The sequence below is a fragment of the Chelon labrosus genome (assembly GCF_963514085.1).
Source record: "Chelon labrosus genome assembly, chromosome: 7".
Taxonomy (NCBI): Eukaryota; Metazoa; Chordata; class Actinopteri; order Mugiliformes; family Mugilidae; genus Chelon; species Chelon labrosus.
This window is the reverse complement of record NC_140343.1, coordinates 9,878,098-9,897,215: the sequence shown is the minus strand read 5'-3', so window position 1 is coordinate 9,897,215 and position 19,118 is coordinate 9,878,098. Positions and strand designations below refer to the sequence as shown.

General features: G+C 41.5%; 1 protein-coding gene across 2 annotated transcripts in view; it reads right to left on the bottom strand.

The window, feature by feature from the left end:
• The window catches only part of LOC311490965 (disks large homolog 4-like), a 103,392-nt gene that overhangs the window by 31,613 nt on the left and 52,661 nt on the right, over positions 1-19,118 (bottom strand). For both annotated transcript variants that reach the window (XM_084548767.1, XM_084548768.1), the window contains exons 5-13: positions 15,151-15,204; positions 10,955-11,005; positions 9,734-9,858; positions 8,799-8,968; positions 8,329-8,465; positions 7,896-8,040; positions 6,115-6,247; positions 3,926-4,082; positions 3,131-3,233 (exon numbers count right to left, since the gene is read on the bottom strand). In XM_084548767.1, the coding sequence (XP_084404893.1) occupies positions 3,131-3,233; positions 3,926-4,082; positions 6,115-6,247; positions 7,896-8,040; positions 8,329-8,465; positions 8,799-8,968; positions 9,734-9,858; positions 10,955-11,005; positions 15,151-15,204 (1,075 nt within the window). The remainder of the gene's footprint in view (positions 1-3,130; positions 3,234-3,925; positions 4,083-6,114; positions 6,248-7,895; positions 8,041-8,328; positions 8,466-8,798; positions 8,969-9,733; positions 9,859-10,954; positions 11,006-15,150; positions 15,205-19,118) is intronic.

The following is a 19,118-nucleotide window of genomic DNA, read 5'->3' as shown; positions in this document are numbered from 1 at the left end:
TCTCACTCACACACACACACACACAAACACAAACACCCACCACGAGCGGTCCAGCCCGGTCCAGTGCCGTGCTGCGTCTGGCTACGGCGCCCGCCATGTTTAATATAAATAACAGGAGGAGACCTGCACACACAGACACGTTTCCTCTCCTGGTGGAGGTCATTATAAGTTCCTCTCTCTCTGGCAGGAAGCGTGTGTGTGAAACAGAGGGAGCGCTGCTGGTCGCAGAGTGCAATCGCCACGGGAACGGGACAAACACGGACCCGCGTCAGATGGCCACACGCACGCGTAGTGCTGACCAGAGCCCAGCGTGGACAGAAGGTCCGATACGGGGTTCGTTCAACAGTCACTAATGAGGTCTGCAGGAGAGTCACGACTCAGACGCACAGTGCGACTAAGCATCAAGTTACACAGCAGTCCTTCCAGGGATTTTACTATACCTAATGAGTGTACCCACTAGCAAACAGCAAACAACGCCAAGGCGGAAGTGGACCAACCTTTGCACCACTTTAACCTTTGGTTAGTTGCATACCAACAGGGTGCCAGACATCTTCAGTGTAATTGATAACTACTGTAGGATGCTGTGGTTTTGTGTTGTGTCATACTACAAGCTGTTTCCATTATTTCAAAACTTGATGTGCAACTTGTGGGAAAACCAGCAGGAATGTTGTGAACATTTAGATCAGTAAATGTAGAAATAAATGGATAAAAAGAGGTGGAGGATTCCTTTAGGCCCTTTTAAAATCTTAGGGCGCTATCCGTGGTGCTGAACCTACTTAACACTACGGAGCAGACGCAGAAATCCCCACATGAAACGCTCTGGTGTTCTCACTGGTATTGCTATCAAAAAGAGGAGCAGTCACTGTCAGGACTAAGAGATCAGCGTCATTACATTCATCTCACCCTTATCCTACATCATCTCTACGCTCTCTCTACTCCCCCCGCAGAGAGACACCTGTGTACAGAAAAGCTGGCTCGTAATTGAGTTTGAAGATACCACTGAATCAGTCCGTTTTCAGATATTATCTTTAACTAGGACCCCCCCTCCTGTGTGATACCCCTGCTGGTTAAAAGGCTTCAGTGATGTTGCTGCACATGGGTCCATCTCATCTAAAGTATGGCTACGCTAAGAACCAAAATCAAAGACTCACTCTGACCTGATTTATTGGTCAGATGTACGCTTGGCCAACTCTCTATTTCAATTGCTACAAAACAAGCATGCCTATGCTTTAAAGTCAAACATTGTCTTCTGTTTTTGAAGGTTGTTGATATTTGATAATTAATTAATCGCAAATTAACAGACCTGCAGTGTCTAAGCTTCGAGGTGGATTCAAAATGTTCTGGCTCGAGCATGCTTGCGTGATCTGAGCCTGTTTTTCCCCCCCATTATCAATTTAGTTTCTTCCCCTGAAAAGGAAACGTCATTTGGGATTGTCACTTTCCCTCCTGAGATTGGAATTCCTAATCCATACGTCAGGCTTGTTCACGCTTTTAGAATTCATAATCCATACATCATGATTTTCGGCATGATGTATGGATCCTCATTTGCATACCATAGCTGCTGGGGAACATCATTATGCTAAGACAGTGCCTTCCACGTCCTATTATGTGTATTATCTACGTTATATATGAGTTAGGATAATAATTTGGCCTTCACTCCACATGAGTGATGGGGTATCTGGGATATGCATTCATTTACAGTAAATCCTAATTCCTATGCATCACTTCTAGATATTCTGGCTCAGACTCAAACGTTCCAGGCCGGCTGTTTGTTCCTCATCCTGTCAAACTCTGCGGAGCAGTGCAGAGACGGCAGTTCTCTTTTTAAAATAATCATTATAAAAAACATAGAAATCTCAAACGGTTTATATCAATCCTTTCAACACCTTAAGGGTCTTTATTCATGCCTTTGTGATGATCGATCTTGGCTTCCTTTGACCTTCCTCTCCACCTCTCACTGGTCTCAAGCAGAAATCTTTCTATTGACTGGCATGTCTGAGAATCATTCTTGTGTTTTGGAGTCACCCTTACAGCATACCTCCTCCTCCAGTTACACACAACACAAGTTTGGGTATCTTCAGGATTGTCTTGAAAACAGTAAGTCACTTATTTTTATTTCTCCTCAGATTATTTAAAAAAAATGTCCTATCCATAACAACCCATTCTTTTTCGACCTCTTTAACTCAATACTAAACGATGATCCACGGAGCGGTCTCACACAAACAAACACAGAACCTCTTCCAGTAAACACACCTCTGAATGAAATCAGGGATCAGGGGACCTCAAGCTGCCGAGCTGTGTGTGTGAGTGGGTTGTGTACGCGCCACGCTCAGTTCCCATGCCATGACAGCATCCCATTAGTTTAGCCAATCAGAATGTTATAACCTGGTTTCCGTGGTTACGGCCTTCTCCGTTACTTCCAGTTGACGACCATCCAGGACGGGGGATTGCTGGGAAACCTCAGTGTGTGTGTGTCTGTGTGTCTGTGTCTGTGTGTAACTCTATACTTGTGAGGACAAAGTGGGAGCGTTTTGATTGGTCCTCCGTTTGGGTTGGACTCTCTACTCACTGTCTGAGGGTTCAGATTTGATTTAAGGGCTGAGGTCTGATTTTTTTTGTGTATAAGGTAAAGGTTAAGAATCAGATTACTTGTTTTCAGTTTAGAGTTGAGGTCTAGGGAATATATTATGTCGATGAGGTCTCTCAGAATTATTTGTGTGCACATGCTACACTTCTGTATCACTGTAAATTAACATTATGCAAATATTATTAAGACTAGACCATGTGTTCCTTTCTAGAAATAGTACAAAAACCTATTTGTTTGGACATCCATCACTGATTCCTTTCAAAAGAGGGCACCGATGTAAACTTTCTGCCTTTTTAATCCACAACCTTTTAATTTGAATGTTTTCCCAGAGAGCATATAACTAACTGTAGAGGGCAGCAATACACCGATGCTGCTTCCACAGAAAACTATAAAAAAAAAAACAACAAAAGCATCTACAGCAGCATCAGTGTATTTAAATAATCTGTAATTTTATCCTCAATTAATTAACTTTTCCCACCTGGGTCAAAATCTGATATATTTATACATTAATCAGGAAATGAACACGGTATCTGCAGCACTCACCCTCTGGTCTGTACTGTGCTACTATGGTAACGGTCGTTCCTGCGTTCTTCAGAGCGGCGGCCGCCTGCTCATGCGTAGCAGTGGACAGGTCCACCCCGTTTACCTGCACACACAGTACATACACACAAAATTAAAGCCCACAGTGGATCAATAGTAATAAATGTTCAGTGAGATGAGTAGGTCATTAGAAACGCTGCATGTCTTAGTGGGTCAGTGACTCACACGTGTAGCACTAGAGTGCTCGGTGTAGGCCTGTTTTAAGCCATTCCATGTCAGTACTTGCATACATGAATACTTAATAAAGTAATTCTGCAGAGACTGACTGCGTCTCTGCAGACTGAGGATTTAATCCGGCCCTGTCTGAAGAAAATTAAAACCATATTTCATCTTGGTGGAACATAAAACACGGCGTCAACACACACACACACACATCCTCTGTCAGCCATTAGTGAGCTGACTGGTAATGTGGAAAGTGAAATTTCACCCTCAGTTTTCAGATTCTTGTGGACAATGCAGATAAATTGAAAGATGCCTTTGCATAAGTTGAAAATGTTCAGCTTCAGCGGAAGTTTTAAACTTACTCTGACTTGCATGACTGCACATCACTAATGTGCAGAAGCAGACACACAAACTAGCGGGGCTCTTGAGGAACATAACCTGACAGGATGACTCCCTTTATAAGCCTAGCGTATACAAGCTATACGGCCATAAAGGTAAAATTAGAGTGATTAATAACAGTAATGGTGACAGCGGTTGTGTTACATCCCTCGGCGCGTTGTATGTGTGAGCTCATACCGATAGGATGCGGTCTCCCTTTCGAAGCTCCCCGCAGAGATCGGCTGGACCTCCAGCGAGAATGAAGGAAATGAAGATTCCCTCTCCGTCCTCCCCTCCGACAATGTTAAAGCCGAGACCTGTAGAGCCCCGCTGCAGCACCACCCGCCTGGGCTCCCTGGGAGGAACACAAACCAAATGCACACACAGCATTAGGGCAATCCAACTTTTCTTTCTTCCTTTTTTTAGCATTAATGACCCAGTCTTCTCTCAGTTTTGTAATGTACAAAGACATTTGGTTAAATACTAAATATTCAATATATTTAGCAGTTTGCTTTATGTATGTATGTAATTTATTTCCTTTGTGTGTGTTGATAAATGTCAGCAGAAGCAAAAAGAATTTACAATTAAGATTATTCCCTGTTTTCACCAGCAGATGTCAGTATTGCACTTTCTTATTATTATAGCGACACTACAGTTAGTGCGAACACCCAGACCTGTGGGTAGGTCTGCATCTCCCTGAACAAACACTTCTGAGTTACACTTATTTTGATTGTTTAATAAATCAGCATCACTTGCAAAAGGAAAGAAACAAAAGGAACACATAGGACAGTGATGCGAAAGTTGCACTTGACTGACTGAATTGGTCCCAACTACAGGTGCAATCCGACCCACTGATACTGACCTCACTAAGTGGATTCTGTATCAGCCTTGTCCGCATTAAACAATCATTTATTGTCAGTGTAATTAAAATCCAGCACTGAGAACCTTGGCTTCCATTCAATGTACTGTGCATACTTTAAGTTTGGGCGCAATTGGTTTAACTAGGCACCCTGAGTGAACGTATTGGATTCAAGATGGAAAACGTCAAATGAGTCGACTCCTTAAAGCCGAAGCAGATGAAAAAAAAAAGAAATCCCTCGCGGACATTTATTAAAACCCATAATCCTCTATTTGCATGACTAATCAGAGAGCGAGAAAGAACGAGGTGAAAAAAAAAATGCACAAAAGAGAAGTGCAGACGTCAAACTGACCATTCTGCAGTCCGTCTGAGGCTTATCAGATTTATTCTAATCAAAGCGCAGTGATTGGCCCAAAGGTTCATGACGGAGTGAGTCATATTCTGGTAACCACGGTGATGCCAGTCCAGTGACGAGGGCTGTGATTGAGTGTAATCCCTCCATTAAAATGGATTAAAGACAGTAGACCAGCACTAGTGCCTTTCTGTGTGTGTGTGTCTATGTGTGTGTACGTATGTGACCTGAGTTTACATGCCAGACAAAATTCACAGAGCCATCTGCCTTTCACCGACGAACACACACACATGCAGCAGCAGCAGAGCGAGCAGAGGAGGACAGAGGTCCCTCGGTGTATTTTGGACTCTCTAGGACTCTATTTTATAAAATGGTGACCTCTGTTCAGGTCAGAAGGAGGATAGGACACGGGACATGAATGAAAGGAGAAGGATAATGGAAAAATGATTGACTTTGGATCATGTAGATCACAAAAAAGCTGAAAAATGAATTTTGAATTTTGTTCATGTTTGCCTCATACAATTGAATTACCTCTCTTGGTTGTCATTCATGATATTTTTAACAAATAAAAACATGACACTGACAAAGTCTGCATAATTAACCATTTTGTTTCACTGTGCAAAGGTTAAAAAGTTACTTTGAACATATCTGATGCTTCTGCTTAAATCTCCACGTCTGTTCTTCTTATAATTGGACATCTACTAGGCGTTACAGCCCAGTATTGTCAAAAGCAAGCACTACGGGAGATTCTAACAAAATTAGCACCAATGGGCACCAATTGCTGAAATCAGAGTTCAGCAACAAGTTGGAAAGAAAAAAGGAGACACCAGATATGTTTTAGAGAAATTTAACACTAAATATCCAGATCCCCCATTTCCAATTTTTTAAAATAACTTCCTAACTTTCTAATTTCTAATTTCTCCTTTGTCTTTTTTTTCAACCATGGCATTTAATATACAGAATTATATTTTCGTACTCATGTTTTCTTTTTCTTTGTAACATACCGTAAACTAAATGTACACGGAAACTACACAATGTCTAGATCCACATTTATTTCAACTGTACTTAATTCCTTTTATATATGTAGCTAAAGTTTAGTCCACACTTGGAAACCTTGGATAACATTTAAAAATCTATCTATCTATACAAACGTCTGTGCATGTGCCTGCATCTCACCTGGGGACATCGTCGTCTCCAGTCAAGGACCTGGGCAGCGGTGAGTACCTGGGTGTGGTCAGTGGGGCCGGGCTTACAGACTGGCTGCCGCTCATGTAAGGGCTTATGTGATTGTCCTGGTGTGGGGAGTACGCTGGAGGAAAACACACAGGCACAAGAGTGTTACACACAAAAGTACTTCCTTTTAAAGATCAAATGTGTACCCTACCCTACTCAGCACCTTTCTAGTCCCAAACGTGTTGTCTATTCAATCAGAGCTCATTTGTGTCCCACACAGTGCAGATGTATGCACCACTGAGAATGTGTTAGATTCAGAGCAGTGATAAATGGCATGTTTTTTGATAATATGCTGATTTGGAGAGATGACAGATGGCTATAATCCAGTGGACCAAATTTACCCCAGTCTGATAATCAGACTGTTATATAATACAAGAACTGACTGTTAACTGAGATGTGACCAGGATTGACTATATTTTAAATATCAACATTGACATTTTCTATTAACTGTTTTTATAACACTTGAACTATTTAGCATATCTAACAATGGAGCACAATAACATCCTGATCTAATACAGTATATCTGCTATGTTTCTCCAGTGACACCAAAGCCTTTTCCCTGATAAGATATTATATATTCAAGGTAACCCCAGGGATATTAAGGGAAATCTTAGGACTGGAAAGACTCCCATGTGGTATTAAGCCCTGATATGGACATTTATGGACAGGTTTATTTAACTCTTCGTTGTGTGTGGTAAAAGCTGCAAGCATTGTAAAATCTCCTGACGGCCTGACTGTCCACTTAAACTGAGGGACACATGAGGTGGTGACAGGGAAAAGCTGCCACTTACCTAAAGACGAACTCTGAAGACATTCAGAGATCAATTAAATAATATTTATTATCTCATAAAAATGGTACATCTGTCTGGGACATATGAGACAATAAGCAAACTGTAGGTTCTCATAATCAAAGTGTCGGGACAAAGGCAGGAGCAAACACCTGACCGACTCACTCGGAGTGTACGGATCTGTAGTTTTAGGTAATGTGCTTAAACAACGATCTGCAGCAGCGCTCGCATCATACAGGACAAGAGGTAACGTCTTAGCCCAAGATACAGGCAGGTTAGAGGTGGCACTCAAATGAGCATATGCATAAGGTGTCCTAATGTTTTGGCTCATAAGAGTTCCTTTTCAAATATTATTTTAGCACCTTAAGTAGTCCTGATATCCGTGAAGTGCTGCTCTACACCTACAGTACGTGGGATTCGTCTTATTCATCCTCAACAAGAGCCCTTCCATCATCAGACTAGTCATCTGACATTAAAAGCTACTTTCATCCCATTTATTCATTCTTCAATGTTCACTTTCCTGATACTTTACTTCTTTCTGTAGCACGTCCGCCTCATATTGTCTCCTGAACGCGTTACCTTGATTTGTTGCTTGTAATGCCAGGGCTGCCGTGATTCATGAGTGAGTCGCTCTGAGTTAGAGCGTCTACTCAAAAGCCTCGGCCTCAAGCAGTAAATGGAGGCTTTTTCATGTGTGGGAGCAAAAGAAATGTCTGCTTTGTTCCTTGCTGTTTTTTTTTTCGTCCGACACCATCTGGCTCTATAACGCTACTCCGTCTTGGATTTAGCACCGTGTGCAACGTTCAGCAGTGAACCGTTCAAGTGCAAGTTGTCTTTTGTGAGCAAAAAGCGCGAGTCTACACAATCTGACAAATTTGGTGGTTCGCGCTGGCCGTGTGTTGGTCATGTGACGAGATCTCTGTGGTGAGTACTCACAGTTAGTTACGTCGGGCGGAGGGAAGTTGTCGTTGATAAAAAGGGAGTTGTGTTTGGCTACACGGAGGTACACGACATCGGGAGTCGACTTCAGGGCGGCCACTGCCTCCTCGTGAGTTACTTCCTCCAAACAGGAGCTGTTTACCTGAAGATAAATAAAAATACATACAGTATTAGTATCTACAGACATGAACAGACACAAAATATGAAAACTATCCACCAGAAACCAACACCAGATCTCATGCACTGATTTAGCTGTGTGGTGTTGCTGAGGGATATTTATGACAAGCAGCCTGAATAAAAACAGTTGTAGCATGTGACAATGAACGCTAATTATGTTGTTAAGATATTTTGATGGCCAAATTGGGGGTTAATAAACCTGATTTTATTTATTTATTAATTTTTTCTGATGTGGACAGAAACAGTTTCTTACAGCGACGAGTTTGTCTCCTATCTGCAGTCGTCCGTCTTTGTGGGCCGCTCCTCCCTCGATGATTTTCGTCACGTAGATGCTGTTGTCACCCGGGACATGTTGGTTTCCAACTCCACCTGCTATACTGAAACCTAAACCTGAGAAAACATCAACGGGGCATGTGTTTGATGAAACGTTCAGGTTATCAGAGGATGCTTTGTGGCTGTGGAAGACGATACGACATGTGAACTATACCTTTTCATATATTTTATAGCTTTTCTTTTCTTTTTTCAGCTCAATAATACTATAGTAGTTTTGTTCCTTGATCTCAACTTTGATTTATTTCTTTATTAAATAGCTTTGAAGCTAAACGTCAGCCAGTCATCATGTCATTTCTGGACTTACATGTTGGACAACAAAAGCGTACTATATCTTTGCTTTATCACTACTTACTGACTCCACTGTTTGTTGTGTCTGTACTGTTGTCTCACCTTTGGGGCCTTTGACCAGCTTGATATCCATGATTCTCTCCGTGAGGCTCTTCCTGCGTCGTATGCACAGCCTGACCAGACCTCCCGCCTCCTTCAGAGCCTCCACAGCCCCGCTGTGGGTCACCTCCCTGACGTCCGTCTCATTCACCCGGACTATACAGTCGTTCACCCTGCACAGCAACATCACATACAGTAAAAGAGATGTAGTGCTGCATAAGGAGATGAATGGGGACGTAAGACAAAAAGTCTCGCAATCTTAAACAGAGCAGAAGCAACTATTACAGAGTACTGCGAGTTCATTACTTTCTATTGTCGAATTAAGGAAATGGAAAAGAATATTTGGCCTGTAATAAATATGTAAAGTGAAGTGAAGACTCATTTGTGGTAAAATGCCTGGTTCACTCACACATCTGCTGTTGGTGCCTGAAGCTCTGTAACCATCTGCAGTAATGCACACTGGTAAAGGGCAAAACTGTTGAGGGCAAGACATTCAATTTCTGGATGCTCTGCAGGAAACTCACACATTGGCCAATTTACTGTGGAGATGCTCTCCAGACGGCACCCTTTTCGAAATGTTAATTGAGTTAGTTGGCACTTGACAAAATTATCTCTGTTTAAGTTCAGTGTTTTGTAACAGTAATGCGAGCAGCTTCAACAATGAACTTGAAAACTACTTGAATATTTTTGCAGCCTTTTGAACGCAGGAATGAATCCTAATCGGCTTTTCCAGCTTTTGCAAACACATACAGAAAAATGTTATTGCTTCGAATTCTATCTGTTTTTATTTCATTATTATTATTTCATTTAAGACTTATGAAGGAGGTTTCGAGCTACTACGGCCGGAGCTGATGTTTTGTATGTACCAGTCCTGCTGGTAGTCCAGAGCTGAAGTCCATCGTCACATTTAATGAAAATAACTGTGTCTGTGTCTGTACCTGAGTCGTCCATTCTGGGCTGCGGCTCCTCCAGGTATAATCTTAGTGATGAAGATTGAGGGGTCTTCTCCGATGTGGGGGTTATCAGTCCCTCCAGCGATACTGAAACCCAGGCCCGAGTTACCCTGCACACAGAAACAAACGCACAGAGTGTGTTTTAATGGTTAAGAGAAGAATCTATCGAGAACCAATGCTGGTTTTAGAAGATAAGCTGTGATGTGTGAAGCTAATATGATGCAGGATTTCTCTGACAACAATGTAATTTTATTCATTTGTTTTTCCAGTGGGAAATAAAGGCAAGGCCTTTTTCTCAAAACCTCCAACTCTATTATAATTTGAACAAACATCTTCTCTTTAATGACAAACTTTTATATTGCATCAGCCCGATAATAATGTGCCTCTCTAAACTGAACACGTTACCTGATGCCAGCCTCTCTCTCGCTCACTCATGCTCTGCCACTGGGTTTAAAGCTATAGTACAATATCCGTGCCTGTGATTGCATGTGCGTCCATAGTGTCTTTAAAGCGGATCCAGTCAAGCAGACAGAACCAGGTCACAGGAGAATAGAGAGATGGAGAGACAGCCTCAGGGGTGAGGGAGAGGGGAATATAACGAGAGGACGAGGGGGGTGGAGGAGGTGGGGAGTGAAGAGGAGGACAGACGAGAAACAGAGAGGACAGGGAAAGAGGGTCAGCAGAATCGCATCAGTGCTCGGGCTGAGGGAAGGAAAAACAGAATGAAGAGATGATGGCAGAGGAGGAAGATAATAGAGGACCGGGTCGGCAGAGGCGCACGGCAGATGGACGTTAACCGATTGGACATTGTTGAACGAAAAACCCATTATGAGCCATGCGGTTGGGTATAAACACAAGCTTTCTGGCACAAAACACATTTTTCCTGTCACAGTTCTTCTCTCTCGTTGAAGTTGGTGGTGCTTCTGAGTTTTAGTCAAGATTAGGCAACGTTTAAACCAAAATCTGATGAGAGATGTTTACTCTTAATAACTGTACACTCAAATTTTACTTTGGAGAAAACCTGATTTATTGAAAACCAGTGATTAATAACGATAAAGATCTGAGTTCTTTGTTGATTTAAATCTTATAATCTTGTTTCCAGGATTAATGGTGTTTTGGTGTGACACATGCTCTGAGTAACTGAGTGCAGAGGCCGTGTGTATAGTGTGCATGAATGTGTTTCTATTGTATGTTACATGTATTTACCCGCTCCAGCGTGATTTCCTCATATTCATAGTCTGCTTCTGTTCCGTTGACCTGTTAGAAAGAGAAGAACAGAAAGAAACAGGCTCAGAACGTTTGCTTTCATAAGAATACGAATGCCCACATCACCTGAATTAAAGTCCTGCATTTAAAGCACCACTTCAGTAAATGCAATATTAGTTTTAAAGCAATATGAATAAAAGTTTTATTCTCAGGCATTTATTATCATAATATTGTGTTTTTTACCTTTCCTGTTTTCCTTTCCTCGTTTCCTGTTTTTGTTTCCCCCACGGTTTCTTACTTTAATTCCCCGTCTTGCCTCCTTTGTGATTACGTGATTGCTTTCTCCTTGTGTGCTTCACCCTCACTAGTCTCACCTGTGCCACATTAGCCCTTGTGTATATAAAGCCCTGTCTCTCCCCCTTGTCCTTTGTCAGTTTGTTGTCAGTCATCCACATGTCCTTGCTTGTATTCCCTTGCCTCCCTGTTGGCATTTCCTGACTCTCGGTATGTTTTGACACATTAAACAGTGATTAATGTCATATGTGTCATTTCCTTGAACCACAAGTATAAAGCAACATAAGGTTGATTTATTTAATCAAGTAAAAACCTTAAAACTGAACTTAAGGATAGCTTAACTCTGAAAATGTAGAAAGGAAAAACTGATATATATGTTTATATATATTGTTAAACTGCAAGTTTGATTCTACAGTAAAGCTTTGGTGCATTTCCTCATATCTACACTGCTTTTCTCCCGTGCAGCATCAAATCCCCTTTGTTGTTCACTGTTTTATCATTGCTCTTACCATTTCTGTTCTATAAATAGATGCCACGTTTGGAAAACAAAAAAACAGCATGTTCATGTTTTCTTTCTCATTGTAATGCAAATAGTGAGGTTATCATTTTATTATTAATGCACTCCTGAGGTGAAACAGGCCGTGACAAATATCGGAATAACAGAAATGAGTATTTATGAATGACGCACGAGTCCCAGAGATTAAACTTGTAATGCGTACTTAACGATGATGTATCTGTGATGTCATGGTTGAGCCAATCACACCGCTCAGACCGGGCCGCCTGTATGTTTTGACTTCTGTCAGTTTTACGGATTATTCTGGATCACCTCTCGTTGGACTACCTTCCGCTGGATTACTCTATTCTGTTTGGACTCACTTTTAGTCCACATGCTTTCACGTAGCAGAGGCTTGTGTTTATGCCTATGTTTTTGACAAGGGCAGTGGACAGGAAGAGGAAGAGCTGATGTCAGATTGAGCATGAGAATGACCCACAGTAAACGGTCCCCAGCAGGGAAGAAAACGTAGGATCTTTTGCTCTGAGCTCCCAGCCACTCGGACATCAGGTTGCACCAGCAATATTTTACTGCTGAAGTTTACAATTATATATAATGAGGTAGTTCAATAAAAGTTGTGATATGAACAAAAAATAAGTTCTAGACATTTCTCTTCTTTTGTTTTTGGTGAATTATTAGATAATCGTACTTTGCAAGACATCCACATTCTCACATTCAAGCTATGTGTTTGTGGCTGATCCACAAAGCTGGGTGCCAAGGGAAATACTGTCAACTATTGGTGTATTTTAGGGGTGTGACAAATGTAAATTTTCTTTACAGAGGCAGCAAAAAACATCTACCAACACACACATATATATATATGCATGTATAGAAAGATATAATACCACAAAATTAGAAATATACTGATCACAATGTAGTTTTAAGTCAGAGTTGTCCTTCTGCTTTAGTAGAGATCTTGGAAAATATGTCTAAACACCTTTGGATCATTTATATCGACAACATGGAGCAGATTTGAGAAAGTAAAAGTAGTGTCTTTGCATGAGTAATTTTTATGAGCCGACATTGTGACCGATGTCTGATTAAGCACGACGAATTCATCTGTTGTTAAATTATAATCTTCCCTGACTTTCCTCTTCCTCTTCACTCTCCTGCTACCTTATATGTTTGGTTGATCTGACTGATTAAAGTCAGTGTGGATGGATGGTGATGGAGACATGATTCATCCAATCACCTGCTAAGTATTTTGCTAAGTGCCTGTACCTTTCAAAACACTTTTCAAAGACGACTTCCCAGATCGGTCTACGTTACAAAGTATAAGAGACAGCAGTCCAACATAGATACTACCTTGACAATTACTGATTAGAATGTATTGTGTTTTAGTAATCTTAATGCAAGTTATTATTTAAGTACTTAATCTGGAAAATCAGCAGTGGTGATACAGTATATGTCATTTGAATGTCATATAACCTTGAACCACATGTATAAAGTAACATAAAGTTGATTAATTTAAGCTGAAATCAAACATCGCTGAACTCTGGTTATTATGAAAATTTGGAAAGGAAAGCGGTTATATATATTGTTAGACTGCAGATTTGATTCTACAACAAAGCTTTTGTGGATTTCATCATTGCTACCCTGCTTTTCTCCCATGCAGCATCAAATCCCCTTAGTTTATCACTGTTTTATCATTGCTCTTACCATTTCTGTTCTATAAATAGATGCCACGTTTGGAAAAAAAACAGCATTTTCATGTTTTTGTTCTCATTTTAACGCAAAAAAAAGTGAGATTATCATCTGATTATTAATGCACTCATGAGGTGAAACGCACCGTGACAAATATCGGAATTACAGAAATGAGTATTTATGAATGACGCATGAATCCTAGAGATTAAACTTGTAATGCGTACTTAATGATGATGCATCTCTGATGTCATGTTTGAGCCAATCACACTGCTCAGACTGGACCGCCTGTACTATAACAAAAACAATAATAATAAAAAAACATTAACATCTATGGTTTCTGGCTGAATGAGAAGTGCACAGAATTAAATCTGAACTGAACAGACTGTCATATATTAGATGTACCACTGGGTTTATACTGGGATATTAGTGTCTTGTTCCAGATACAGATGCAGCAGGCAGGCACGCAAACATGCTACCGATACACACACACACAAACACAGTGGTCGAGTGGCATCCCAATGGCCCATGTAATCCCCTTGGATGTAATCTGTGTCTCTGTGCGGTCAGATTAGTTTGGGTTTTGAATTTCTGCCGTTTCAAACGCAGGGCACAGTCTTCCATCCGGCACCGTGTACAGTCTGTTTACCAAACATGTTCAAATTCAGACTGGATGGTGCCTATTTATAAGACACATTTACGTATTATGGATGTGAGGAAAATGTCTTGTATCCAATTAAATGTAATTTCATATTTAAGAAAAAGTGTTTACTGACTACATTCGCCTATTTTTAGCCTCCAAAATAACCCCAACATATAAAATTACTCGTTTTTCTATATTTCACTGGAGGAAATTACTGCCCACAAGTAAGAGAGAGAAATGTGCGTGAGAAAAATCTTTGCCCGCCTGTGTTTTATTCCAGTTCCAGTTCAGCGGGGAGTAATTCCACGGTAATTACATAATAAACTTATCTAACAACAACAGACACTGACTCTCTGTGGCAGCTGGCTACCAGTAAAATGACATCTGGATCCATCTCATTCTAAGACTGAGCGTTCTGTCTAAAGCCGGTGACGATACAATCATCACCGCGCACATTTGCAGGGCAGAAATATTCAAATCACTGCACGCTTGTAGTGGAAACTTGAAAAAGAGCTGCAACCCCATACGCAGAATATTAATATATATAGCCTATATATATGTATTAATGTTAATATATGATCATGTAGTGTTAAATCAGAGTTGCTGAGGCGTCATTGGATCATTTATACTGACGACGTGGAGCAGATTTGAGAAAGTCAAAGTAATGTCTATGCATAAGTAATTATGTGTCGACACTGTTAATTCTGAAGCACGTAAAAACACACACTTCAGATTTGATCAATGCCTGACTGAGCATAACAAATTCATGTGTTAAATTATACAGCTGACTGGAATAACTTAAAGAAAAGGTATTCATGGCAAAAGGACTCAGTGTTGTACGACTCATTCTGCTCCTTCACTGTTACTCGGGTCAGCATCAGTGTTCACACAACTACTGACATCTGATTCCACGTCTTTCTCGAGTCTGTGTGATTTGTGATTTTACGCCTCTTGGCATTTGTCAGGAAAGCCTTCAACCGGCCCCCGAGATGCCTCAGAACCAGCAGGGTGCAAGCGCACACTTGTCTAAATCGCGGACAGTACAGTATTTGAAGAGGTACTCACATAAGGGGGAGTGTCGACGCTGTCGGTGTTGACCACCACTGGAGGGGGGTTGGCCTGCAAGAGAGAAAGGCAGCATTTAAAATCACGTTAAATTTCAAACATCATATCGAGTGCTGGGGAAACAAGCAAACGTGCAGCAGCGACTTACTCGTCTCATGTTTTGGTACAGCATGTCGAGTACATCTGCTACAGATTACCACCATGGAGCGTCTGCATACACCGCATGACATACTGCACAGCCCTTATATTGGACAGTACTAACGTACTACACTGTAAATTGCACACTAGATAATAATTTCATACAGCCCTGCCCCTGTGCCATAAAGTGTTCTTTGCAAGTCCAACACAAATTACTCTATCACAACATTTACATTTTAGATTACATTCTAGTAGTATAACACGCCGCTGCTCTGTGTGCTTTTTATGACCTACGTTTTACTCTCCTATCCTATTATATGTAAACCATTCATCAATTTTGCAATTTCCCATGCAGTAAAAAGTGCCTCCTTCTTCTCTGTCTCCTCCTTTGCCCGGGCCTTGATCTAGTGTGCAGGCCTGAACCGACAAATGCAGTATGATCTCGGGTTAGAGCAGCTGCAGACGACTGACATTATCCCCTATCTGTTGGTTCCTATGCAAAGCAAACGACAAACCTCACAACGGCTAATGAAAAGCCACAGGGTGCCTTTTTCTCCTCATATCTGCAAGAGGGGCATGCAACATAATTCCACCCTTTGCCTCCTGTTCCCCTCGTCTACTCTGGCTTTTTCTCCAGAAAGTATTTTGCGCTCGCAAGTCCAACGTCTGCAGTCTTCTCCGGCACAGCACACAAGAAATGAACGTGGCAGCACAAGGAGCAGCTCCACCTCTTTGTCTGGAACCGAAAAAAAGTTGTCAAACCAGCTAACAACCAGCTACACAAGCATCAAACCCGACCGGACACCGTAACTTCAGAACATGAATGTGTAACAGAGCAACGACAGCATCTATCCCTCTGCCCTAATCTCTTCCTCATCCACCCCGTCCCACTCCTTTATCTCCTCTCTCTCTCTCTCTCACACACACATAAACACACACTCTATCTCTCTTTCTCTCTCTCTGTGCCACATGTGCAACTGTGTGTCCGTCTAGCTGACGGGATGCTTGATCCCACATGGGAACAGAAGCAGCGGGAGGGGGGCGGTGGGGGTCAGAGGGATTATAGGTATGGTGGGAGGAGTGAAATCTGCCTGCGCAAAAACAACAACGAGTAGCAGAGGGTGCAGACAGATGCACACACACCAAAAGAACAGACATGAGTAGAAAACGAACAGAAGCGGAGGGAGGATTAGACAGGGAGGGGTTGGAGGGTACAGTACAGTTTATGGAGACTGACAGGTGCAGCTGTTACCAACTCTTAGTGTGTGACCGTGTGAATGAAGAGAAGGAAAAGAGATTATTAAGACGAACATCCTTTGAGTTTTTTCCACTTTGCAGCACTACATTTGAATGGTGTATGCTTTTATGTAGCTTTCATGCAGCCTACGCAGCAAAGAAGCCCTTAAACTCGGCGTTGTTATCGAGTTTTGAGCATCTCTCAGGCTGAGTCACAGGAAAACACTGTAGATCATTTCCCAACAGACTGCGGACCTGTTTGGCTTTCATCACTGATAGAATAAAGCAGTTCAAAATGTACTGAATGAGCAACACATTAGAAAGGACAGCCTTACAACGAACCGTGATTATCAAAATCATTCATTCATCTTCTGTAACTAGGTGTCCTGTGAAGGGTTGCGGGGGGAGCTGGAGCCTATCCCAGCTGTCATCGAGCGTGAGGCGGGGTACACCCTGGACAGGTCGCAGGGCTATTATCAGAATCAATAAAGAAACAACATGTGTTTGTCTCTCTCTCGAAATTAGGTTTATTTTTAGACTTGTATTAAAATGTTTTTCTAAAAAGCACAGAATGTGTTTACTGTATTCCTTTGGGACTAAGGTAGTTATTATTTAGTATAGTATTTTTCATCAGTATTTTTAGTTGTTTAGTGTCAGTAGTTTGGTTTAACTGCAATATTAGTTTTAACCTTTTTTCATATGGTACTGTATTCAACAACACTGACAATCATGTAGACGTCACAGCCTAAATTAAAATATACCAATGCCTCCTCATGGTTGTCGTGTTGACAGATTAAAATAAAAAAATAAAAAATAGAGTAAATATTTTTGTAGTGTTTGTAAGTGTGTATTTTGTTCTCAAGTCTAGATTTTATTTTTATTTAATTTAAATGTTTTTTTTTTCACATATACCTTAGTTTTAGTGTAAATTTCAGTTTTAGTTAATTATAACATCCTGTCTCCTAACTCAAACACACGCAGAGATCATAATCTAATAAAGCATTTCTGAGCCTCATGTCTTCATATACACAGATCAGCCACAACATTAAAACCCCTGACAGGAGAAGTAAATAACACTGACCATCTTGTGACAATTCAGTGTTCTGCTGGGAAACTTTTGGACTTGGCATTCGTGTAGATGTCACTTAGATGTGTACCACCCACCTAGACCAGACCAGGTGCCCCCACCCCATAGCAATGACAGTCCTTGATGGCAGGAGTCCAGCATAATGCAGCATGACACAAGCACGCATACACAAAAACAGTTTAGGAACAACTAAAAAAACGTGAAAAACAGCACAAGGTGTTGACCTGGCCTCCAAATTCACTAGATCCCAAACTGATCAAGTATCTGTGGGATGATCCACAGAGGCCCCTCCCTTCAACCCATAGGACCCAAAGGCCCCCACTAACAACATTCTGTCGCCAGACACCACAGGACACCCTCAGAAGGCCCATGTCCATTCTCTGATTAGTCACAATTGTTTTGGAGGCACAAGGGAGACCTACACAATGTTAGAAAGGTGGTCATAATGTTATGCCAGATTGCTGTATATAAATTAACCAGTAATTTCTCCATGCTGTTCCACATTATCAATACATGTCTCACTGGGAAGGTAAACGTCAGATCATGTTCCTCATCTTGATTTCTTTGGTTTGTTTAATGAAAGATGCTGAGTCACCTCTACTGATGCTGATGTACGCTGTTAACACCAGACGACAACCTGCTTGTATTTTAATACCCTACACTCACCAGTCCATTGACCTTATCTGACTCCCTCGGCACTGTAACGGCATTGTACAACACGTTGTGTGTGTGTCATTCACAAAACGACAAATCCAGTGGGTCTGTCAGCAGGTGATCCCATCGACACGCCATGTCAGACTGCACGCTTATGTAACATCAATATGTGTGTGTGCATGTGTGTGTGTGTGTGGAGAGGGCTGTGTTACATGAAAAGGCCAAAAGGACAAGCGTAAAAATATAAACAGACCAGCACTCGTACTCAAATACACAACGTCCATGTCCAGATAGTGTTTTGTGGCTCTGTGCATGTGATTGTTAGTCCTTGCGTAATCGCTGTTACACCAGCTGTGTTGTCACTGCATTATGGCCTGGTTCAGCCCAGTACAGCCCAGCTTAGAAAGAGATCCAGACTATCCAAACAAGTGGTTTAGTTCATAGCTGTTGTGCTACTGTGTGCAAGGAGGTTGCTCAAGTGCATACGTGTGTGTGCGTGTGTGTGTTTGGAGATTTTGGGAAATTATTTTCCATTACTGTGGGGTGCTCTGTTCAGCCTCCTACATCATGCACATAATAATTATCAATTAGCTCAATCATGATTGGATAAACCGAAATGCAGAGTCCTAATGATGCACAGCTGCAGTAAGTTAAATTATCACTCAGTATAGCGTTATGCACACACGCATATACAACACAGGCAAAGTTATTCACCAAAAGGGGCAGAATTACAAGGTGCTGCACAACCACAGCTTCAGTGTTTGAAGGCTTAATTCAGACGACACTTGCTGCTCTACCTCTGATCTCACTGACAGCACAGAGGAGGCTGTTTAGAGAAGTGAAGACGGATGCA